Source organism: Pagrus major, chromosome 5 (assembly GCF_040436345.1).
Source record: "Pagrus major chromosome 5, Pma_NU_1.0".
Lineage (NCBI taxonomy): Eukaryota > Metazoa > Chordata > Actinopteri > Spariformes > Sparidae > Pagrus > Pagrus major.
This window is the reverse complement of record NC_133219.1, coordinates 38345955-38368574: the sequence shown is the minus strand read 5'-3', so window position 1 is coordinate 38368574 and position 22620 is coordinate 38345955. Positions and strand designations below refer to the sequence as shown.

The following is a 22620-nucleotide window of genomic DNA, read 5'->3' as shown; positions in this document are numbered from 1 at the left end:
CCAAGTTTGTTTGGGAAAACAAGCGGCAGCACGTAATGTTGTGCTCATTATGATATGTTATTATTATTATTGTTGTTGTTTTGCTGCAAATAATCATTTCAGTTTAGATTTTTTTCATTCTTTTGGTTGCCTGGGTAACCAGAGAGCGGCAGAGCATCATGGGAGCTCGCTCACTTATTCACGTGTTGTTGTTTTTGTTTTTTGTTTTTATTTTGGAATACATTTTTATTTGTTTTTTTGTATGAAAATTGTTTTTTAATACGTTTTTTGTTGTAAATAAATAAAGTTTTTCGGGGGGGTGGGGGGAAGACGTACGATACTTGGTTTTGACCCGGAAGTGACGTCAACAAGTCCTTCCTGCATCGGGACCGGCAAGATGGCAGCGGACACGCAGGTTTGTGTGGCTGGTTTTTAATAGTATACTATCGACTTACAGAAAGCTATTCAAGCGCACTAGAAACCAAATGTGTGGTAGATGGAGTGTAATTTGTGTGTTTGTGTTGCGTCTAACGAGAAACGCGGGTAGTATTCAGCGATAGCTAGCGAGCAGGCTGTTAGCTTTGTGCTACGTAGCCTCAGTGTGTCACTTCAGGACCGAGCTGCTGCAGCAGCTAGCGGCAACCAGCCTGTTCTGACCGAGGACCGGTTCCTGTCCACAGTGGTAGGCGAGCTGAAGCTTCAATAGGATGGTCCAACTTGAAAACTAACTCTTCAGGGGATAAAGTTATTGTCATAAACTTGAATTTGTCTGAGTTAGGCAGACAAACCTTCTTGTGTGGTGAGGAGTTAAACCACGCCCTCCATAAAAGTACATTTAAATCAGTTCACTGATGTTGTGAATAAATCCAATATACAGTCTTCTAGTCAGTTTAGTAGATACTGACACGATAGATTTGCTGGTTGATTTAAAAATAAGACCTTTAGTGTGCACTGCCCTTTACTCTCCTTGCTTTTATTGAGAGTTAAATGCATAAAGGGCAGTTCCACAAAGAAAGTCTCCCCCTTTTATCTGATCCTTCTGAATTAATCTCAATCCCACGCAGAGCAATTTCAGACAAAGTTGACGACTGACACATTTTCACTGTGTGTAATTTATCCTTATACGATTACAGTTGTAAACGGGGGTCGACCAGTGTTACTTTATCAGGGCCGATACCGATTATTAGAAGTCAAGGAGACTGAAAAACAATATTTGGGATTGAAATTAATCTGCTGTAAAAATGAAAATCAACCAGTGATGAAATAATCCTAAATACAGTTGACTCAAGAATCAATCTGAGGTACTTTACTTGATCGTTTACATTTTCTACTACATTGTTCTTCCTCTCCACTACGTTTATTTGATGCAGTTAGTTACTAGTTACTTTGCAGATTGAGATTACTCAGTGTTTATAGGCTATTAATTGTGACGTGTTACCAATCAGATATTGTTGTAGGCGGGACACTGTGTGAGAGGATGTTGTATCAGAGCCAAATTAACATATTTTTAAATTATTTTGTTTTTTAATGGCGATGGGACTGAAAGATCACAGATACCGATAATTACAAAATGCTGAATATTGGTCCTGATAATTGGCCGGTGCAGATAATCGGTCTACCCCGTAGTCGTAATCAGAACATCAAGGTCCCAAATAGGAATTGACAAACTTGTCGCTCCTGTTGATTTTGTTTATTGACAGAAAATCAATCAGCTTCTTCTCTGCTAATCAGCCGTTATGTATGTAACTGTAGACTGTATATGGATAAGTGTCCCTTCCGTGTCCCACTCGATTGTGACGTGAATATCTTGTGTTCCTGGACTATTGGTTGGACTAACGTAACTGCACAGACCCGTCCTCATACTAAATGTGACTGTTGCTCCAGGTTTCAGATACGCTGAAGAAATTTGCTGTGAACGTAACTACAGCCAGTGTGAAGGAGCGTAAGGAGATATTTGGAGAGCTGAAGCTATGTATAAAGGGCAAAGGTGAGCAACTTCTTTTTTTTTTTTTGTTGTTGTTGTTAATTATTTTTCCCCACTTTGTTTAAAGTAGGCGCTATAATCAACACTAATACTTCTTCAAATGAACTCTTACAGAGTTACCAGAGCCTGCCATCAAAGGTCTATGCAAGCTCTTCTGTCTCACCCCACACAGATATCGGTAGGTTGTGAGAAAACCTCTCTTTACACGATGGATTTTGTTGAAATTGCTTAAATATACACTATATAAGTGCACAAAATCACAGAAACACATGTGAGTGTATAAGTGTGTGTTTACATGGGTGTGTGTACTTCTCAGGGATGCTGCATCCCGCAGAGAGCTCCTCTCTGTCATTGCCCAGCTGGCTGACGGTCAGCCCGACATCCTGGTGACCAGCCTCCTCCACTGCCTGCTGAACAGTGGCGTCATTAGCAAAAGTGGAGAGCCAAGGTACGTCTCTGAACATTATATTTAATTATATATATAGTTTTATATGTATGAAGTTTATAGTTGCATTATTGACTCAAGACTGCCATGATAAACATGATCTTTAGAAGTGTATGTAAACTTTTGGGAAATATAAAACTAAATATGTTTGTTTAGGAACCTGTTTCTGGTTGCATATGATCCTGGTTGTGCTCTTCTCCCTGTCATGCCCACTTTATTATATTTGCAGTACAAGCTCCGGCTCTGCTGCCTTCATCGGCTTGTCTTGGACCTGCCTTTTAGTTCACAGTGTGTTTTCTGCCCCAGAGAAGAGAGAAGGAGCCACCTGGAAGAAAATGGTCAGTAAAAGAATATCTGTTTGATCTATTTACATGGAGTTTGCCTTTTGATAATCATCAGTAAATATGATGACGTGATTTTCCCTTTTATTTTGAATGTTGGTATCACCTTGTGGTCTGTTTCCTTGTCTTGTTAGGTCGAGGTTCAGAGCCTTCTTGTGGCTCAGGTGGTGGGTGGAGCGAAGAGCACAGCTCAGAAATCAAGCCTGAAGAATCTCAGTCACCTCTGGGAAGAAGTGAGTACAGTACACTGTATCTAACACACTGACGTTGATTTTGTTGAAGGAGAGGCTCTAACAATTACCTACTTTTTTTTTTTGGTGAACCTGCTGGTCATCACAATAACAGAATTATAGACTTTGATACAATATTAGTATATAACACTAATCAATACTTCTTTTACCACGGGAAAGAGAGGATGAAGCCTCTGGCATCGACTCACTTAGTGCTGCCTGCCTCTTCCTCCAGTCACATGGTGGTCTTAATGCTCGAGAGACGGCTGTAACAGACACAGGTTGAGGACCAGCTGTATATTTTCAAGCATGTTTAAACTCCCAGAACTCCTAAAAGAGCCCAGAACCATGCCTGTATTCCAAAAAAATATCACTTACAGCAGCTTGAAGTGGTTTGAAATTGTCTATGTTAAGAATCAAATTACAGACTTTGATTCCCAGAGAGGAGAGTATATATTTTTTTATTCCCATCTTCCTCTGTAACATTAATAATGTCTGGATGGGGCTTTAGAGCCTTGGATCAGACTGGATCAGCCACCATTCCTACGGGCATAAGAGTTTACATATTGTCTTTAACAGAATCCTGGACTGGTGGATCAATACATCAGCACACTGTTGAGTCTGGACCAGAGCCCCACCACTCTGGCCATGCTGGGGATTTGTTTAGACTTCTGCACTGCTCATAAAGACAAAGAGACAATAGAGAAGCACAAGGTAAGTTAGTTTTTTATCTGACATAGAATATCAGGTGACTGTATTTGACACTACAATCGTCAACCTCGTGTCTACTGATTTTTTTCCAGAGTGCCCTGTTGGACCTGTACATAAAATCAGTCCTTATGAGCAAAACGAAACCACAGCAGCACATTTTGGACAAAAGTAGCTCCTTGCTGCGTCACGTGTCTCACTCTGAGTTCAAGGAGCTGCTTCTCCCCACACTGCAGAAGACGATGCTTCGCAGTCCGGAGAACGCCATTCATAGTAAGATGCTATTAGTGTCGGGTATTAAATACTCATGTGCACAGGCAGCTCTCGTACAGTGGATTAAAACGTTGTCTGGTCTCTTTGCAGCCATTTCCTGCCTGCTGTCGGCTGTAACTCTTGACCTCAGTCAGTATGCCATGGATATCGGAAAGGCCATTGCAAGTAAGGCCTTAATGGATACGCAATTCATTTGGTTTTTGCATCCATCTAACAGAACGTTTATAAAGTATACAATCAACTGCAGTAAGGGGAATGATAACTTGTATGATCTGTGTTATAGGCCAGCTGAAGGCTAATAATGCCCAGCTGATGGAGGAGGCGGTCCAGGCCATGCAGAACCTGGCTCAGCAGTTCAGTGATCCCTCTGCTGTGCAGGACATCGTCACACACCTCTTCAAGATCCTCGGAGGTGAACTAATTAACCACCCGTTAACTAAAGTATAATCTGAATTGCGTTTGGTTTGATTACTTAAATCGTATCTGTTGTGGTTGCAGGTTCAGAGGGAAAGCTCACAGTTGTTGCTCAGAAGATGAGTGTGCTGTCAGGTAAGAGGCCTCGCAAACACCTGTGATTATAAGCTGTTTCATTTCATTGTCATTTTTTGTCAACCTGAGGATTTTTCTTTTTGTTTCAGGGATTGCCAGCTGTAGCCATCATGCTGTGTCAGGAACCTCCAGCCAGACTCTCAGCTCTGCAGTTGCTGTGATGTTCATCCCTTATTTACAACAAGAAGGTATCATTGCTCTTTGTTTTCTTCCTCTCCTTCCCCTCCCCCCGATATACAATCTAAAGGGCAGTGTTGCTGGAATCGTCACTACCTTTCTTTCTGTTTCATTTAGTTCACGAGGGCACCCTGGTGCATGCAGTATCTGTGCTCTCCCAGTGGAGCAGCCGCCTCTCAGTGGAAGTTCCCACTGCTCTTTTGGATTGGTTGAAGAAAGCCTTCACCCTGAAGACCTCCACCTCTCTGGTTCGACAGGCCTACCTTCAGACCATGCTGGGGGCCTTCAGAGGTCAGTCGCACAAGGAGATGTTACGCTATGTGTTGAATATACAGATCCATGAATTTAACTCAGTCCTGAGTCCTGTGCTGTCTCCTCTCCTCCGGTTTTAGGCGACACTCTGGCCCAAGCCTCAGACCTCGTGCCTTTGCTCCTCCAAACAGTGGAGAAAGCTTTGGCACAAAACTCCCAGCATGCTCTGCTCGCAGAAGGCGTAGCAGCTTCTGTTCTTTTGAGTCGACTGACGCTGCTGGAGACACAGCCAGGTAAGGCTGACATCTCAATAATCTATTTTAACTTCTGGAGACTGTTGAAGAACTCTAAGGAAGGGAAGTGATGATGACCTGTTGTGTCTCTGCAGAGGCCAAGTTCTCCGGCTTCTGGAACCTGATCTTAGATGAGAAGAAGCCACTTTTCACGACAGAGAAGTTCCTCTCCCAGGCCAACGAGGAAAGTAAGGCAACATTATCTCGCTAGTTTAAGAGTCATTCATTGGCAATTCAGCCAAAAATTTCCCAGTTCCCAGTTCATGATTTCCTTGAAAAAATGTATGGGACCTCGCAAAATCCTACAGCTGTACTCCAAATAGTTTTTTAATTATTATTTAATGTGAAAGTGATGATACTCATCGCATAAATAAGTGTCAAAGATGTTGTTACTTCATCATTTAATTCTTAAAATAGCTTTTTTCCACTGTTCTCTGGCTGTAATATCAGATTTAGTGTTTTTATTTCATAGGTAGATATTTTTACTGTGTTGACTTCAAGGTTTTCTTTCTTTGTGTGAATCCTACTGAGCTTGTTTTTCACAGAGTTCAGGACATTTCCAAGTTACAGTTTATATTGTTTTGAGGAAAGTCTTTCTGACCAAAACGCAGACCCTTTTAAATAAATCAATCAATGCAGTGTGCGTGATAAAGCAAGTGTTATGTGTGTTGCCTTTGACTCATGTTTTCTAAATATTAAGACATGAACTGATGTCCTTGTCACTCCGTCTCCAGCTCTGCTCACAGTGTTGCAGCTCTGTGAAAGGCTCTTCCTGGACCACGCTCACAGGCTTAACACCAGCAAGTCACAGTGAGTCTTCCTCTGTTGACATGAAGAGAAACTGTGTTAAAGTCAAGTTAAACAATGCATACTGCAACATATACCTAGATCCTGTAGTGCCTGTATCCCCGGTTAATTTTTCCCTTTTGTAACTGTTCTGTAGGATGTATCATCATGCCACAGTTGCGGTTCTGCTCAGTCGCTGCTGGCGTGTGAGGAAGCGAGCGCAGCAGACAGTCAGGAAGCTGCTCTCCTCTCTGGGCGGCTCCAGTCTCGCCCACGGCCTTTTGGGAGAACTCCGCGTGGTCATCAACAAACACAAAGTACAGAATGAATATTCATCATAGAGCTACATCTTTACAAGTCGGGCTGTGGATCATTGATTGAATCAGCTGACTGCTACAGCTCAACCATTTAATAAAGAGCAAGTTTGTTTTTTTAGTTACTGACTGTTGGCTGTGAACTTTTAGGTTTTGCCCCAGGATGTCCTGGCATCAGAATCTGGAGAGCTCAGCGAGGCGGGTCGCAGCTACATTCCTCCTCGTGCCCTGCTCGAAGCGCTGTGTGTTGTTTGCTCCGCTGCCAGCCAATGGGGTGACCCAGCAGAAGCAGAGAATTTGGCCATGGAGACCCTCATAGTCAGCCATCATCCATCCGTCGGTAAGAGGCTGAGACGCTCTCCAGAATTGAACCACATATTAACTGTTGTCGGGTTTTTGTATTTAATTAAAACAGGTTTGTTTGGATAGTGCGTTGGAGCCCTGTCACATATTTGACATCTCATCCTCTCCATCTCTTACAGTTGCAGCTCGCCGTGGCCTCTGGCCTGTTCTGCTCCTCTCCATGAAAATAAAAGCCAAAGAATTTATAGAAAACAATCTGGAGGCTGTTCTGCCACATCTGCTGGAGGTCAACACTGACAATCAGGTCTGAAATCATCACACACCTCTTTGTTTGGCCGTGGATGAGCTGATGAGTTTGAATAATAGTCAGGAGATTACCCTGCATGTTGTAGGCAGACTACTGTTGTTTTGCCCACTCTGCAGGCCATTCAGTGCTTATTGTTAGACCAGACAGGACTGGACTCAACCCAACGTGTAACTGAACTGTCAGTGCTTTAGCTGTAATGATAATAATAGTAATAAAATGTGAGGGTCAGGGGTGGACTGGGATAATAATTCAGGCAGGGAATCTAACATCAGTCCAGGCCAATCTCCACATTCACTCTGTTCACAAACACTTATTGCATTTTTGTTATCTAATTTTTAAGATTTCTGTTCATGCCGGTAACATATCTTTTACTTTGAATTTAAAAATAACAACTAGAGTAGTTAAAACAGCCCTGTTTCTTCAGAATTAGTCAATTGCATTTCCATAATTAAAGCAATAAATATATATATAAATCCTCTTTTTCACTTTTGGGGTGTTTGTTTTGCACCTGGCATTTCCTTCAGAGCTCTGTCAGGACATGTATATTTTTTATGCTACCAGGATGGTTAATTGTCCCATTTTTCTCCTCAGGCTGTGAAGAATGCAGTCGGTGCTCTCTCCAGCCTCTCCCCTAACAAGCTGTTACCGCGTGTGATCAGTCATGTCACCGAGGCGCTTTCCCGACCTGCTTTATGCCACGTCACCAAGGAAGAGTATGCCATCATGCTGATACCCGACGGAGAACTGTACGACAACAGCATCATCCAGAGGTAATGCACAGCCTCTGCTACAGCTGTGAACTGCTGAAATCACCAGAAATTTCTGTTGTCTACTTGGCATTTCTTTACTTTTGTTTTCTGCATCCACGTGCGCTGCAGTGCCCAGAAGGAAAGCACCAAGAAAGTCAACATGAAGAGAGAGAACAAGGCCTACTCCTACAAGGAACAGATCATTGAGCTGGAGTTACAGGAGGTAAAGTGCTCGTACTACCATTGGTGTATTTTTGGTGGCATGGATGTCTGGAACATATGTTGAGTTTTCTTTAAACTTGCAGGAGATAAAGAGGAAAAAAGGCATCAAAGAGGAACTTCAGCTAACAAGCAAACAGAAGGAAATGATGCAAATGCAGCTGGAAAAGGAGGCGGCTATTCGCAAAAGACTTCGAGGGGTATAAAGCCATGTCATCCAGATTAATTCCCTAAAACTGAGCGCCTGAAGCGCGACAGCCTTGACTTCTCTGTATTGAGCTGTGGTGTACTTTTTGTTGTCATCAGCTGGATGTGGAGCTGCAGAGCGCTGTGGGTCTGCTGGAAGCTGTTATGATAGAGAGACCAGCTCAGATCACCCAGGAGCTCCCCCCTGTCCTCCAGGTCCTAATCCCACTGCTACAATCCCCTCTGGCTGCTCCACGCATCCACCAGGTCTTCTTGGACATCGGAGTGTGCCTCATGCCCAAACACCTTCACCATCTTGGTACACAGCTCGTCTTCATGCGGTATTTTATCGACAGATGCAGCTTAAGCATCTTGATTAATTGTTGCCTTCCGCCCCCTTCTAGCTGTGCTCGTTGGACACGTGACTCTCCGGCTGCTGAAGCCAGAATGCGATCTGGACGAGGCCTGGGGACAGGAGGATCTGGACACCGCAGCTCAGCGCACTGTATTGCTGCTGCACAACCACACTGTCCCGCAGAGAGAGGCCAAGACTGGTGGTGAGTACAGTCAAGAGAAAGTTACACTGTAAACACCAGAAGCAACCAGATTGTTTTCAACCAGCTGAAATAATAGACGTGCTAACATAAACCGGCTGCTCACATGTTAATGTACGGTTTGTTTTTCCTCAGATGTGGCTCCGCTGTCTGCTCCCGCTTTCTCCTTCTGCTTCCCTCTCCTCAACGCGATGCTCCGGGAGTCTTCAGGCAGCACGGAGGAGACGGAGAACCTGATGACCAGAGCCTTGCAAGTCGTCACAGAACACTCCCAGCTCCGGGCCGAAACAGAAAGTGATGATGTTTTTATAGACGAGGTAAACATCATTTTATTTTGTCTTCGACCTGCACAGGAAGATGGTGGGAACGAGAACTTATTTATGTGGGAAAAATAAAAAAACATCCATCATGACCATCGCCATTTATTTACTAACGAGGCATCTAACGAGTGTAGCTGTCACTTTTCTGTAGCTTCAAGCAAAACCATTAGTCTGTAAAAATGAACGGCACCGTGAATTAAAAAAAGCTTTACGTGACATGATTACCATTTGATTTGTCGTTAAATGGATTTCTGTACTGACTGTTGTGTTTTCTTGTCTCAGACCGGCCCCGAGCTGCTTCCACGTGTCACCATGCTGCTACTGCTGACGAGAGTTATTTCCACAGCCACCCCGAGACTGCAGGTAATCAAAGGCCTGAACAGTTTATCAATACTATATTATCATTATTGTGATATGAGGCTATATTTTTTTACCTAGTCCCAGCATTTATGCTTTTGAGGAAATAGTGAGATTTATATTTTGTATCTGGATGAAGCCAAAAAATGTCCTGATATTATTTTCAGGACATATCACCCAGCCCTGCATATACATAGGTTTAGATACATGCGTTTTCTAGTGCTGTATTTGTTTATTGTCCGTATTTACTGCACATGACTCATCTGCTGGGTGCCTTTTAATTCTATTTTTCTCTCTTGTCCTTGTTCTGTGTCCTGTTGAAGCATACTGATTTAGTCACATAGATGACAGAAGTGTTGCTTATCTCTGTGATGTTTCACACTCTGTGTTCCAGGTGTTAGCAGCTCAGTGCCTGACAGCCCTGTGCTCCAGTGCTGGAGGAGGAGACGGCTGCGCTGTCGCAGAGCAGCCGGAGATAGACGTCCTGCTCGAAGCTCTCCTCTCACCCTGCTTCTCTGTGCGGGACGCTGCCCTCAGGGTGAGCTTCAGTTCATTTTGATGTTTGTTGAATGGTCCATCCCACAGTAAAGTAAACAGGTGTTTCTTGTAGCTGACAAGTTATATAGGTTATATTATTGTGTATTTCTTTTAGACATGCTGTTAACACTCATTTTGTCTGTGCTCAGGGGTTGTTGGAGATGGAGTTTGCCCTGCCCACAGACAGCACAGAGGCAAGCGGGTTGAGTCTGCTGCGCAGGCTTTGGGTTGCCAGGTTTGATGTTGAAGAGGAGGGCCGAGCCTTGGCTGAAAAGTACGTAGTATGGGGTGGTCTCGCTCTTTTCCTCTATTAGCCGGTTGCTCATTCTTTACTAAAACTTCTTGGCACCTACTCGAATGTCTTCATTTTCCAGAAACACGTTTTCCAAATCCACTATTTGAATAATGGAAATTATAACTGTGCTGTGTTTCATAATGTCATTTAAAAGATGTTTTTTTCCTGCAGAGTTACATTTTTGCAATGTGACTGAGAGTATAAACTGTGAGAGCTGTTAATTCAACAGTTGAACTAACTTCTTTCCTTTCTTTCCTTTCCTTCTTTCTCTTCCCTCAGACTCTGGGAGTCTCTGGGTCTGGAGTTGGTCCCTGAGCTCTGCTCCCTGCTGATCGGAGACGTCACCCACCACGAGGAGGCCGTCCGATCTGCCAGCGCCGAAGCTCTGTCAAGTGCTGTGTCCGAATACAGAGACCAGTCTGCCACCGTGCTCGGCCAGCTCACTGAGCTCTATCACCAGAAACTCTATGTGAGACTCTGCACCCCGGCCACATCACAATATCACTCTTCTAGCTTTACTACCACTGGTGGATGATGGTGGGTGATCTCAGAAACAAAAGGCTGATAGTTTTGTATTTATTATTTTTTCAGAGACCACCTCCTGTGCTAGATGCTCTGGGCAGAGTCATCTCTGAAGCTCCACCTGACCAATGGGAGGCCAGGTACACCTCAGTGTTTGTTTGCAAAGATGAGAAACACCAGCTTTATTAAAATGTTTTCATCTCAGAGTAAAAATAGAAAATCAGTGCGTCCCGGGGGCCTAAGCTAATGATCGCACAATTAACCACCATAATGTCGACTTTAGCCTGCTATTGTTCAAGGCAGCAATATTTGGATGAGCTCCAACAGGAGGAAATAAGATGCCAAAATTGTTTAAGTGCTGACGACAGAAAAACGCAGGAAGGTGCTTGTCTACTTTTTCTGTGTTATTTTGAGACAGTCCAGACGGAGGGGACTAGAGACCATAAAATATGAGATGTTCCTTTGCACTGAACTCTTTCACACTTCTTTGTCAGGTGTGGCATTGCTCTGGCTCTGAACAAGCTGTCCCAGTACCTGGAGGAATCTCAGGTCACCCCTCTCTTCCTCTTCTTTGTTCCCGACGCTCTTAACGACCGCCACACTGAGGTGCGGCGCTGCATGCTGGACGCCGCCCTCGCTGCGCTCAACACGCACGGAAAGGTAACGTTTGCTCCTATTCTTTCTTATGTACTATATGACCATTTATATCTTGCACTGCATTGTTAAGTACCTGCTTTGTGTAACAGGACAATGTGAGCTCCCTGCTGCCGGTGTTCGAGGAGTTTCTGAAGAACGCCCCCCAGGATGCCAGCTACGACTCTGTCCGTCAGAGTGTGGTTATTCTCATGGGCTCCTTGGCCAAACATCTGGACAAAAATGACCCAAAGGTCAAACCCATCGTGGCCAAGCTCATCACTGCGCTCTCTACACCCTCACAGCAGGTAAGCAACTATAGCATTATTTTTAGACTCACACTTGCTCTTTATATAACACTCTTTTTGGACAGAATTGAACAATTCACCACATTATCTCACATGGTTTGTCATCCCTCATCAGGTCCAGGAGTCTGTGGCCAGCTGTTTACCTCCTTTAGTCCCTGCCATCAAAGAGGACGCTGCAGGGATTGTAAGGAACCTGCTGCAGCTGCTGCTGGAGAGCGACAAGTACGCAGAGAGGAAGGGAGCGGCGTACGGACTGGCGGGCCTGGTCAAAGGTCTCGGGATCCTGGCGCTCAAACAACAGGACATCATGACCACGCTGACCGACGCCATCCAGGACAAGAAGAACTTCAGACGGAGGGAAGGTCGGTGAAGTATTGATTGACACCTGTTGATGCAGATATTATGTTTGTCGGACTACGTCTTCTTCATTGTATCTACAGAAGCCAACATCTACTGTCACATACCTCAGCAACAAGAAGTATTTTTTGGTATCATCAGGTAAGAAAGCATTGACCAGATGTTTGTCTCTGTTCAGGAGCGCTGTTTGCCTTCGAGATGCTGTGCAATATGTTGGGGAAGCTGTTTGAGCCGTACGTGGTCCACGTGCTGCCACATCTCCTGCTCTGCTTTGGAGACGGAAACCAGTATGTCAGAGAGGTGAGCAGGTAGATCATATACCTCAGTCCACTGGCGTATTCTGCATTAAGTTTCTTACTTTTCCTAAATGTTTCATCAAAATGTCCTGCTGTAAATTATAAGATGTCTCTCTGCACCATCAAGCGTGGGCTTAACACCTGATCTGTGAAACTGTTGAATCATTTCTATCCTCGATCAGTCCTTGAATTAGTGTGTGAAAATGTGGAGTATCCAAGTTTTTACCCCCTGCCTTCTCTTCCACCAGGCCGCAGATGACTGTGCCAAGGCTGTGATGAGGAACCTGAGCGCCCACGGGGTTAAGCTGGTTCTTCCCTCCCTGCTGGTGGCCCTGGAGGAGGAGTCGTGGAGAACTAAAGCCGGTGAGGAGCCTTTAGATGCACAGGACCCCCAGGAGATCCTAATAATCATGACCCGATTGTACACAACTATGATGACAATGGTTAAGTTTAAGTTTCACAATCAAACGGTACCTCTTTGTGACCTCCCCACATTCCTCCAGGCTCGGTGGAGTTGCTCGGTGCCATGGCGTTCTGTGCACCCAAACAGTTGTCGTCCTGCTTGCCCAGCATCGTCCCCAAGCTGACTGAGGTGCTGACTGACTCCCATGTGAAGGTGCAGAAGGCCGGCCAGCAGGCACTCCGACTGATCGGCTCGGTCATCCGCAACCCCGAAATCCTGGGTAAGAGACTCTTAAGTGACTTCACATCAGAACTAATCATATCAATGATGGGGAATTGTAATTGCATGTGCAATGTTCCTCTCTCAGCCATCACCCCCATCCTGCTGGACGCTCTCACCGATCCGTCCAGGAGGACCCAGACGTGCCTGCAGACGCTGCTCGACACCAAGTTTGTCCACTTCATCGACGCCCCCTCCCTGGCCCTCATCATGCCCATCGTCCAGAGAGCCTTCCAGGACCGCTCCACCGACACTCGCAAGATGGCTGCTCAGATCATCGGCAACATGTACTCCCTGACTGACCAGAAGGTACACAGCATTAACTCAATTATTAGAGTGAACTACAAACAAAATCAAACCTGTAAATAGCCGTTATGTTTTGTTTACGGTGTGACATACGTGTCGTTGTTTATAGGACCTGTCCCCCTACCTGCCGAGTGTTATTCCTGGACTGAAGGCCTCTCTGTTGGACCCGGTGCCTGAGGTGTGTTTAGTAATAGAAGCAGTACTACATTAGTTTTTGCCTTGTGTGTGCGTGATGTTGAAGCTGCAGCTGCTCTTCATCTCCTCTCCAGGTTCGTACAGTCTCCGCCAAAGCCCTGGGTGCCATGGTGAAGGGGATGGGTGAATCCTGCTTTGACGACTTGCTGCCGTGGCTCATGGAGACTCTGGCCTCCGAGCAGAGCTCTGTAGATCGCTCTGGAGCCGCACAAGGTCACTTCTTCTATACTCTGTCGCTGTGTTGTTTCTGTTTTGCTCTTTATATCACTCACTGAACGACTTGTGCGTTGGGGTCTTCAGGTCTGGCTGAGGTCATGGCCGGACTCGGAGTGGAGAAGCTGGACAAGCTGATGCCAGATGTGGTGCAAACAGCCAGCAAGATCGATATCGCGTCCCACGTCAGAGATGGCTACATCATGATGTTCATCTACCTGCCCCTCACCTTTGGAGACAGGTTTACTCCCTATGTTGGGCCCATCATCCCCTGCATCCTCAAGGTATCGTTAGGACCAGAATGTTTTATTTTTGCTGTGATTTTAAACACACATAAGCAGGTATTTGTCCCAGATTTTCTAATTGAGATAATCTCAATCCTCCTCTCGCTGTGTTTCCCATCACAGGCTCTGGCTGATGAGAACGAATACGTGAGAGACACGGCACTGCGAGCCGGCCAGCGAATCATCAGCATGTACGCTGAGACCGCCATCGCACTGCTGCTGCCTGAGCTGGAACAGGGCCTGTTCGATGACCTGTGGAGAATCAGGTCAGCTTTAAACGCACAGTAACACATTAATGATTGATTAAATGTCACTCTTATATTGACGAGTTGTGTGTCCATGTCATTGTTGGTTGCAGGTTCAGCTCGGTGCAGCTGCTTGGAGATCTGTTGTTCCACATCTCTGGAGTGACTGGAAAGATGACGACAGAAACAGCTTCTGAGGACGACAACTTTGGAACAGCTCAATCCAATAAAGTATGAATACATTTCTTTTCTACAACAAAAACCCTCTAATTAATAAAATGGAGTTAAAGTTGTCTCTTTATTATTGCTGACCTTCGACCTTTTCTCTCCCAGGCTATCATTGGAGCTCTTGGAGCTGAGCGGCGTAATCGCGTCCTCTCCGGCCTGTATATGGGCCGTTCAGACACTCAGCTGGTGGTGCGACAGGCTTCCCTCCATGTGTGGAAGATTGTGGTGTCCAACACCCCCAGAACTCTTCGAGAGATCCTCCCGACCCTCTTCACTCTGCTGCTGGGCTTCCTGGCTTCCACCTGCCCTGACAAGAGAACGGTATTACTCCTGTTAACTTTGTAAACCCACTCTGTTTTTATTTTCCCCGGTTGGCGACTGGCAGCACTGTTTGTTTTTCCTGTCACTGTGAAAACACCCGCTGTGTGTCGGTGTGGTTTTAGATCGCTGCTCGCACGCTGGGTGATCTGGTGAGGAAGCTGGGAGAGAAGATCCTCCCTGAGATTATTCCCATCCTGGAGGAGGGACTGCGCTCCGACAAGAGCGACGAGAGGCAGGGAGTCTGCATCGGTCTCAGTGAGATCATGAAGTCCACCAGCAAAGACGCAGTGAGTCTGTCTCTACTGTCACTGTCCAGTAAAGGCAAAATACCAAAAAGGTTTCAGGTTCATTTAGGCCAGGAGTCTGAGAATTGCATTATTAAGCTTTACTAACCTGAAGGTGTTTGTACTGTAGGTGCTCGTCTTCTCTGAGTCGCTGGTCCCCACAGTGAGGAAGGCTCTCTGTGACCCTCTGGAGGAGGTCAGAGAGGCTGCAGCCAAAACCTTTGAGCAGCTTCATGCAACCATCGGTCACCAGGCGCTAGACGACATCCTGCCTACCCTGCTCAAACAGCTGGTGAGGGAACGAGGAGACAAACACTGGTCGGAAAGCATTCAAACGTTTTCAGTCTGGCTTTTAATACGCTGACTGTCTTTTCTCAGGATGACGAGGACACAGCCGAGTTTGCTTTGGACGGCCTGAAGCAGGTCATGGCGGTGAAGAGTCGATCTGTGTTGCCTTACTTGGTTCCAAAGGTAAAGAGTCCCAGCTGAGTTCTCCTTTTTTATGCCTTGTTATTGTGACTGGCTGTCTCTGACTAAAGTGAATGTCCTCTCTGATCCTACCAGCTCACTGCTCCTCCCGTGAACACCCGTGTGCTGGCCTTCCTGTCCGCTGTGGCTGGAGACGCTCTGACACGCCACCTAGGGGTCATCCTGCCCGCCCTGCTCTCCTCCCTCAAAGGAAAGCTGGGAACAGAGGATGAAGCACAGGTGAAACCAGCATTCACATTATCAAATATCAACGGCTGCTCTTGTGTTTGACCCTTCATCATAAAAAACAAAGAGTAACCCCCGTGTGTTCGCTTTGCTTCAGGAGCTGTGCAGCTGTCAAACAGTGATCCTCTCAGTGGAAGATGAAGTGGGCCAGCGGATCATCATCGATGACCTGTTGGAGTCCACGCGGGGCGCCGACTCCGGCCTCAGACAGGCTGCTGTCACCATCCTCAACGGTTACTTCGCCCGCACCCGCCTGGACTACAGCGCTCATACTCGCACCCTGCTGTCAGGCCTCATCCGCCTCCTCAATGACTCCAACCCAGAGGTCCTGGCCCAGAGCTGGGACACCATCAACTCCATTACCAAGGTGTGTTAACACAGGGACATTTTGACCAAAACGGATCAGTGCTTTGATTATTTCTTAATGAAACAGTAAATAACTTTTGGTATTTCTTTTGTATAGAAACTGGATGCGAGCAGCCAGCTGGCTCTGATCGATGACCTGCATCGAGACATTAGATCAGCAGCTGCAGATGTTCGGGGCCAACACCTGCCTGGATTCTGTCTGCCCAAGAAGGTAAGGAGTGAAGATCGGGACCTTATTACAGCGTGGTGGTTTTGTTCTGGGATTTCTAGCTTTTACAGAATCCTTGTGTCTTTTCGAGCTCCTGTGTTGTAAGAGGAATTATAGGTTTGCTCTGACACTGCACCAGTGACCAATCACATAGGAGCTTCTACCGTTGTCTGCTCAACACTCTCTTCTACTCTTGATCAACAAATATTAATGGACAGATTAATGAGTAATGAAAATAACTGTTTGTTTCAACCCTATTCATCAGGGTGTGACCTGTATCCTGCCTGTCCTGAGAGAAGGGGTCCTCACTGGTAGCCCCGAGCAGAAAGAGGAGGCAGCTAAAGCATTAGGAGGGGTCATCAAACTGACCTCGCCCGAGGCACTGCGGCCGTCTGTCGTCAACATCACTGGACCGCTCATTCGTATCTTGGGAGACCGCTTTGCCTGGACGGTGAAGACGGCTCTGCTGGAGACTCTGACCTTGCTGCTGGCAAAGGTCTGCACCTGTTTCTCCCCATTAGACGTGTAAAAGGCTAAAAACAGTCAAACACTGATTTATCTCCACAGATGAATTAATTTATCAATCAGGAGGCTCAATGTGTGGCTCTCTCCTCCAGGTGGGCATTGCCCTGAAGCCCTTCCTGCCTCAGCTGCAGACCACCTTCCTGAAGGCCCTGCAGGACTCGAGCCGTGCGGTGCGGCTCAGGGCTGCTGAGGCTCTGGGCCAACTGGTTTCCATCCACACCAAAGTGGACCCACTTTTCACTGAGCAGCTTGCTGCCATCCGCAACGCTGAGGACTCCGGAGTCAGGTGAGCGGAGTAATACTGACATCTGTAGTTAGAAGATACTATAAACACATCGCTCTGTTAGATGACGCTGAATGAGACTATTTTTTAGATGATGTAGCTATTAATATCACAGATCCCCATCAATCAATCAATCAAACTTTATTTATATATAGCACCTTTCAAACAAATCAAAATGCATTTCAAAATGCTTTACAATTGATTGAATAATCATGCAATAAAAATAAAGATAAAGATCAAATAAAATATTGCACATAAACGTTGATGTAAAAAGAAAATAAGTGTTAGTATAATAATAATAACAGTATAAACATAAAAGCCAGACTAAATAGATCAGTTTTGAGTTTGCTTTTAAAAGAGGCTGTTCCAGATACACAACACATAATAAATCACATTCTGAATCTGTGTTTGGATGATTGTTGTTGTTGAGTTACTGTTGAATTGTAATTTGACAATTTGTAACCACAATTTGCTTCAGGGCGTGATTGCAGTTTTAATGAAGGAGAAATAAAAACCTACTCATTAAAAGATCATTTCCACTGATGTACAGAAAATTATAACTAAATTAAAATTTTAAAAATTCATTTTGCTGAGAATCCTGGAAAAAATTCAACCCACGTCAGAATCATTGGTCTGAGGCTGCTCGGGACAACTGGGGTCCCACAATTAACCTGAGAAAGTCACAAAATGATGATTAGATGCAAGAAGGAAAACATATTGTTCCGTCACACAAACTTAATTTCATTTTTTCAGACTTTTCTCTCACATGTTCACCTCTGCAGATCCTTCCAATGAAGCAATCTGAGAAGGAAACGCACATAAATAATTAATTAATAGTAATTTGTGTGATTTGACTTTATATGATATCATGTGATTAGACATGTCAGCACAGATATGCTGTCATTTGAAAATAGTGCTGCCATTTTATAGTTTGTCCACCAGAGGGCGCTGCCGAGTTTGTCTTTCAACTGTGAGTTTTTCTCAGTTTCTGGACACAATTCTTTAGAAACCGAATCGAAGGTATTAAAAATGTTTGTTTGTGTTCTTTATTCATGTAAAAATATATATTTATATCAACCAATATCATTTTTATATTTGAGAGGTTTTCAAACTCTGAATATCAACACTGGTATCTGCTTCAAACATCTAATTTAAGCCAGGCTCTATTCCCTGCATGGTAGAAGTGGTCATAAACTAAAGAGACAGGCTTCTGTTTTTGTTTTGTTTGTTTTGTTTGTTTGTTTTTAGATATAATCTTATAAAAGCTGTTAATTTTGGTGTACACAGCCCTCATTCTCATGCCTGTGCTGTGCTTTGTACCCCTCTCACAGGGAAACTATGCTCCAAGCCTTAAGGTTTGTCATCCAGGGGGCCGGGTCAAAGGTGGACCCAGCCATCCGCAAGAACATCACCACCACATTGCTAGGCATGCTGGGACATGATGAGGTATGGCAGGAGGAGTAGATGCCTTACAGCAGCAACTAGAGCTGAAAAGATTTCTTTTAATCTGCGGTAACACGCCTTGTTTTTCCACCCCGGGGCCAGTAAAAAGCTGCTGAATAAATAAAGTGATTATCTATGAAATACAGTAGAAACGTAGACAGACTTGGATTCACAGAGAGTCGTTCAGCGGTTTCCTCTGCGATCACAGTAGAAAAACGGAAGTCAGGCAGAGAGGATGTGGTTTTCTGAAAAGGTGGTTTTTCAGCCACCGTGTCAGCTCGAGAATAAAATGACTCTCAACCTGTCTGTGTCTGTCTGTCTGTGCACGCACATAGGATGCAACGCGTATGGCGTCAGCCGGCTGCGTTGGTGAGCTGTGTGCCTTTCTGTCGGAGGAGGAGCTGAAGAGTGTGTTACTTCAGCACGTCTTGGGTTAGTGTTTATATGCAAAGTAATCATCACAAGATCACATAATGTGTGTAATGTCTGTTTTAATGTCCCCAGTTTCTGTTACAACAGCTAACTTGTCCGTCTTATCGTTATGTTTATACTGACAGTTCTCATGATAGATGTCCAACCAATGAGGTAATCTTTTATTTTTTTAGCGGACGTGTCTGGTGTTGACTGGATGGTGCGTCATGGTCGTAGCTTGGCTTTGGCCATAGCTGTGAAATCAGCTCCTGAGAAGCTGTGTGGGAAGGACTACTGCGAAACTGTGACAGAGACAATTTTGACAAACGCCACCGCTGACAGGGTGAGAAGAGTCTGCGCGGCACTCTGTTCTTCTGACAATATATATCTCATGTTCCTCATGAGCCGATGCACATGGCCGTTATTAACATCACATCAAAACAGTTTGATATCGTCGGAAATACAGTAGGCACGTTCTCAAGGTGTGGTCGTGGTTGGTTGTTTACCATAGGAGGTGCCAGGCCAAGAAATAGTCCCAAAGTGTCAAACTACTGATTTAAATGTAGCGTCAGCATTGAAGACATAACATGGCACAATTACAAAACATTATTATTTTATATAATTGTCGTAGGTTACAGTCCCGTCTCCTCTGCTGTTCCCCCACATTGTACATTCGCTCCTGCTGCCCTCATGTGTTTCAGTAAATATACATATAGCGGTTGTGGTCTTCTTCTTCCAGATCCCGATTGCCACCAGCGGGATCAGAGGGATGGGATTCCTGATGAGGCATCAGCTCAGAACCGAGGGACTCAGTGTTTCCCAGCGAATGGTCACACAGTTAGTCAAGGTAAAGCAGGAACCGTTTGCTTCAACTGACGAGCTCTGTTTACTTTGCTTTTCCAAGTAAGGAAGTGAGCGTCATTAAGTACTTGAATGTTCTTCACGCTATTGGCTCTGGTTTTGTTGCCTGTATGACTTCATGTAGAGTACAATATCAACATCCAGTCATTTTCTATTATCGTTTCTGACTTATCGACTGACTTTCTGAAGCTGGAGCCTCAACTCAAACATAAATTAAAGCTGCACTAATGATTTTTTTTTCATATTAACAACGGGTGAAATTACAGTGTGAAATGTGTCACTATGTCAATATTGTGTTCATATAATTGACTATACAAAAAAATGGACCGGGCTTCCGGGTCTGAAGCGTGAAACCAAGGCGGATGTGCCTTAGACTTGCATTCTTCCTAATGGCCAGCAGGGGGCGTCTCCATTGGTTTCAAAAAGATGCCCCTACTTCTCAGTTGATTTATTACCTCAGTAAACAGTTTCCTAATGAGGTTCTGGTCTCAATGGATAGTTCCAAGTCTTCTTCATCACAGCATGATGTCCACTTTGTACATTATTGTCCAATTTAGAGTAAATTAAAAGCTACAGCAGGGTGTCGCTACCACGGCGTCTCAGTCAGATCCAATCAGGATATCCTCCCCAGCGCCACCCTCTCATTCAAATATCAAGTCCAGTAGTAATTCCTGCCAATGCCGTATCAGATTGATAGATATCAGACACAACGTAGACGCAAGTGAAGACACGAGGCCATGACAGAGTGTTTTTGGACCTGCTTCAACAGAAGGTTTTGTGTCGTGACGTCTCCTTGTCTCTGTGACCTCGCAGTGTCTTCAGAATCAGTCGAGCGACATCAGACTGGTGTCGGAGCGGGTGTTGTGGTGGGTGTTCAAAGACCCGGCGACGCCCCCCATGGAGGTCGCCCTCGTCAAGCCCCTCCTGAAGGGTCTGCTGGATAACACCAAGGACAAGAACACCAGCGTCAGGTCTCAGAGCGAATACACCATCGTCAACCTGCTGCAGCTCCGCCAGGGAGAGGAAACCATGCAGGTCAGACGACAGGCTCTCGATGACTATTCATACATGTATGTAACATAAATACGACTGAGGACTATTTTCTCATTCCTCTTTTTTTTGCTCTTTCCACGTTTCAGGGTCTTACTGCCATTCTTGACTCTGCAAGTAACGACCTGCTGTCAGAGTGTCACCGCAGGTCCTTGAAGAAAATCGCCAGCCTGCCAGACTCCAACGAAGAGATAGACGATACCATCCTAACGTGATGGAGCAGGACTGATCTCTGAAACAATCTCTGTAGATCCCCGCTGTACAACCCCAGACACACTCACTACACATGCCAATGTTGCCCTTCATGGACGGTGGTGAGACGGGTGGTGTTTTCTCATTTGTCCCCAAATAAAATCCTTTTTTTTCTTTCTCACTTTGCATCATTGTTGCGGCCTTTAAGCCCAATTTATAACCTTTTTTTTTTTTTTTTAATTTTACCTCGCAGTGTGCAGGTTATTCTCCTGTAATGAACTACATAAGGCCAATTCTGTTTTGGTGTTTCAGTGTTTTGCTACTTATTTTACCAAAATGATTTCAGGCATTGAATATGCTGCTTTAATGAAACGACTCCCCCCCCAGTGTTTAACTTTTATTTGGACTTTGTGTGTGAGAGTTGTACGGGGCGACAGCAACATCTTAATGAAATCCTTCTTATGTCAGTGACACGGTTGTAAAAAGGCAATACAAAAATAAAAAGATCTTGATTTCATAATGTGTTTGAAACACTGCAAGGCTGCTGTTTATTTCAGGGTGGGGTCTGGGATCATCAGATGTTACTGTAGCGCCACAGATTACTCTGAACTACCTCGTGGTGTTGGATATGTTGTAAGATTTCATGCAGACAAACCAAACGTGTGCAGGGGTGTTGTGAGGAAGCACAATCATCACTGAAGGAAGAGATTTTAAATGTATTTGATGTGGTTTAGACATAATGATTATTTACTGAGGTACCACTAATGTGTGTAGTGTGAACTGAGGAATAGAGTGAAGGATGGAGGGGCAGGCGAGATTTTTTTTTCTATATCTGAAATTAATTATTTTTCTCTCCTGTGTTTATTATGACTTGCAATCTGGTGGAAAAAAAAAAGTTTTGCCAGGATAGTCTTTAAGTTCCTTATTTTTTTCCATCTGTGTAAGCGTGAACAAATCTGGAGAAATATGTTTGTTTTTTTCATGTGAAACAGTTTTTTCATTTTCTAAATCTGGTCTAAATTATTTTCTCTCCTGTGTTGATGACTTGTGATGTGGTGGGTGGAAAACTTCAGGATAATCTCTCTAGGTTCCCTTTCTTTGTTTGTCTGTGAAGACATTTTTGTAGTTTGATTTTGTGTGACGCTGATTGTGTTTTGAATGAACATTTATTTATTTGTGGAACTGAGTGGGGAAAAAATGGTCACAAGAAGATTTTTAAATAATTTTTAATGTGTGAAACAGTAAAAAAAAAATGGTTTCACATGTTCCACACATTAAATTAAATTAATGTAATTTTTTACATTTAAAAGATTCATGTGTGAAAACTGAAAACTATTTTCTTGTTTGATTTTAATGTAATTTTTTTTTTCCATCTGTGAAAACATTTTTAAAAATTGCTTTCCGGAGAAAAAACTCGGTTTCACGTGAAAAAATTAATTTCTTGTGAATTTTTCTCTCAAATCACTGGTTTCACACAAAAAAATCTTGTGAAAATGTTTTTCTTGTGTGATTTTAATGTAATTTTTCCATTTGTG

At 44.5% G+C, this 22620-nt stretch overlaps 1 protein-coding gene across 1 annotated transcript; it reads left to right on the top strand.

Annotated features, from left to right (window-relative positions):
- The first annotated feature begins 329 nt into the window (after positions 1-329).
- Positions 330-21605, top strand: gcn1 (GCN1 activator of EIF2AK4). The gene is made up of 57 exons (XM_073465606.1): positions 330-394; positions 1864-1966; positions 2078-2141; positions 2280-2411; positions 2638-2746; positions 2884-2982; positions 3559-3693; positions 3783-3960; positions 4051-4125; positions 4244-4372; positions 4459-4509; positions 4599-4697; positions 4804-4977; positions 5079-5231; positions 5327-5419; positions 5966-6041; positions 6175-6334; positions 6482-6671; positions 6814-6938; positions 7533-7711; positions 7820-7913; positions 7996-8109; positions 8216-8414; positions 8500-8652; positions 8785-8966; positions 9252-9332; positions 9721-9864; positions 10013-10137; positions 10438-10627; positions 10750-10820; positions 11175-11340; positions 11427-11621; positions 11737-11983; positions 12157-12278; positions 12523-12637; positions 12778-12957; positions 13045-13265; positions 13372-13440; positions 13532-13670; positions 13758-13954; positions 14078-14220; positions 14313-14430; positions 14533-14748; positions 14871-15035; positions 15163-15324; positions 15411-15503; positions 15597-15740; positions 15844-16113; positions 16210-16323; positions 16586-16816; positions 16938-17131; positions 18460-18574; positions 18907-19003; positions 19177-19325; positions 19722-19829; positions 20657-20878; positions 20983-21605. Exons 1-57 carry the CDS (start codon positions 377-379, stop codon positions 21106-21108), a joined length of 8013 nt encoding a protein of 2670 aa, XP_073321707.1. The 5' UTR covers positions 330-376; the 3' UTR covers positions 21109-21605.
- Positions 21606-22620: the final 1015 nt, after the last annotated feature.

What these genes read in the sequence shown, in the direction of transcription:
- gcn1 (XM_073465606.1), top strand. An exon ending in CATGCTGGGGGCCTTCAGAG is followed by an intron (nt 4,978 to 5,078) that starts GTCAGTCGCACA and finishes CTCCGGTTTTAG; the next exon opens with GCGACACTCTGGCCCAAGCC. An exon ending in GAGAGAGGCCAAGACTGGTG is followed by an intron (nt 8,653 to 8,784) that starts GTGAGTACAGTC and finishes GTTTTTCCTCAG; the next exon opens with ATGTGGCTCCGCTGTCTGCT.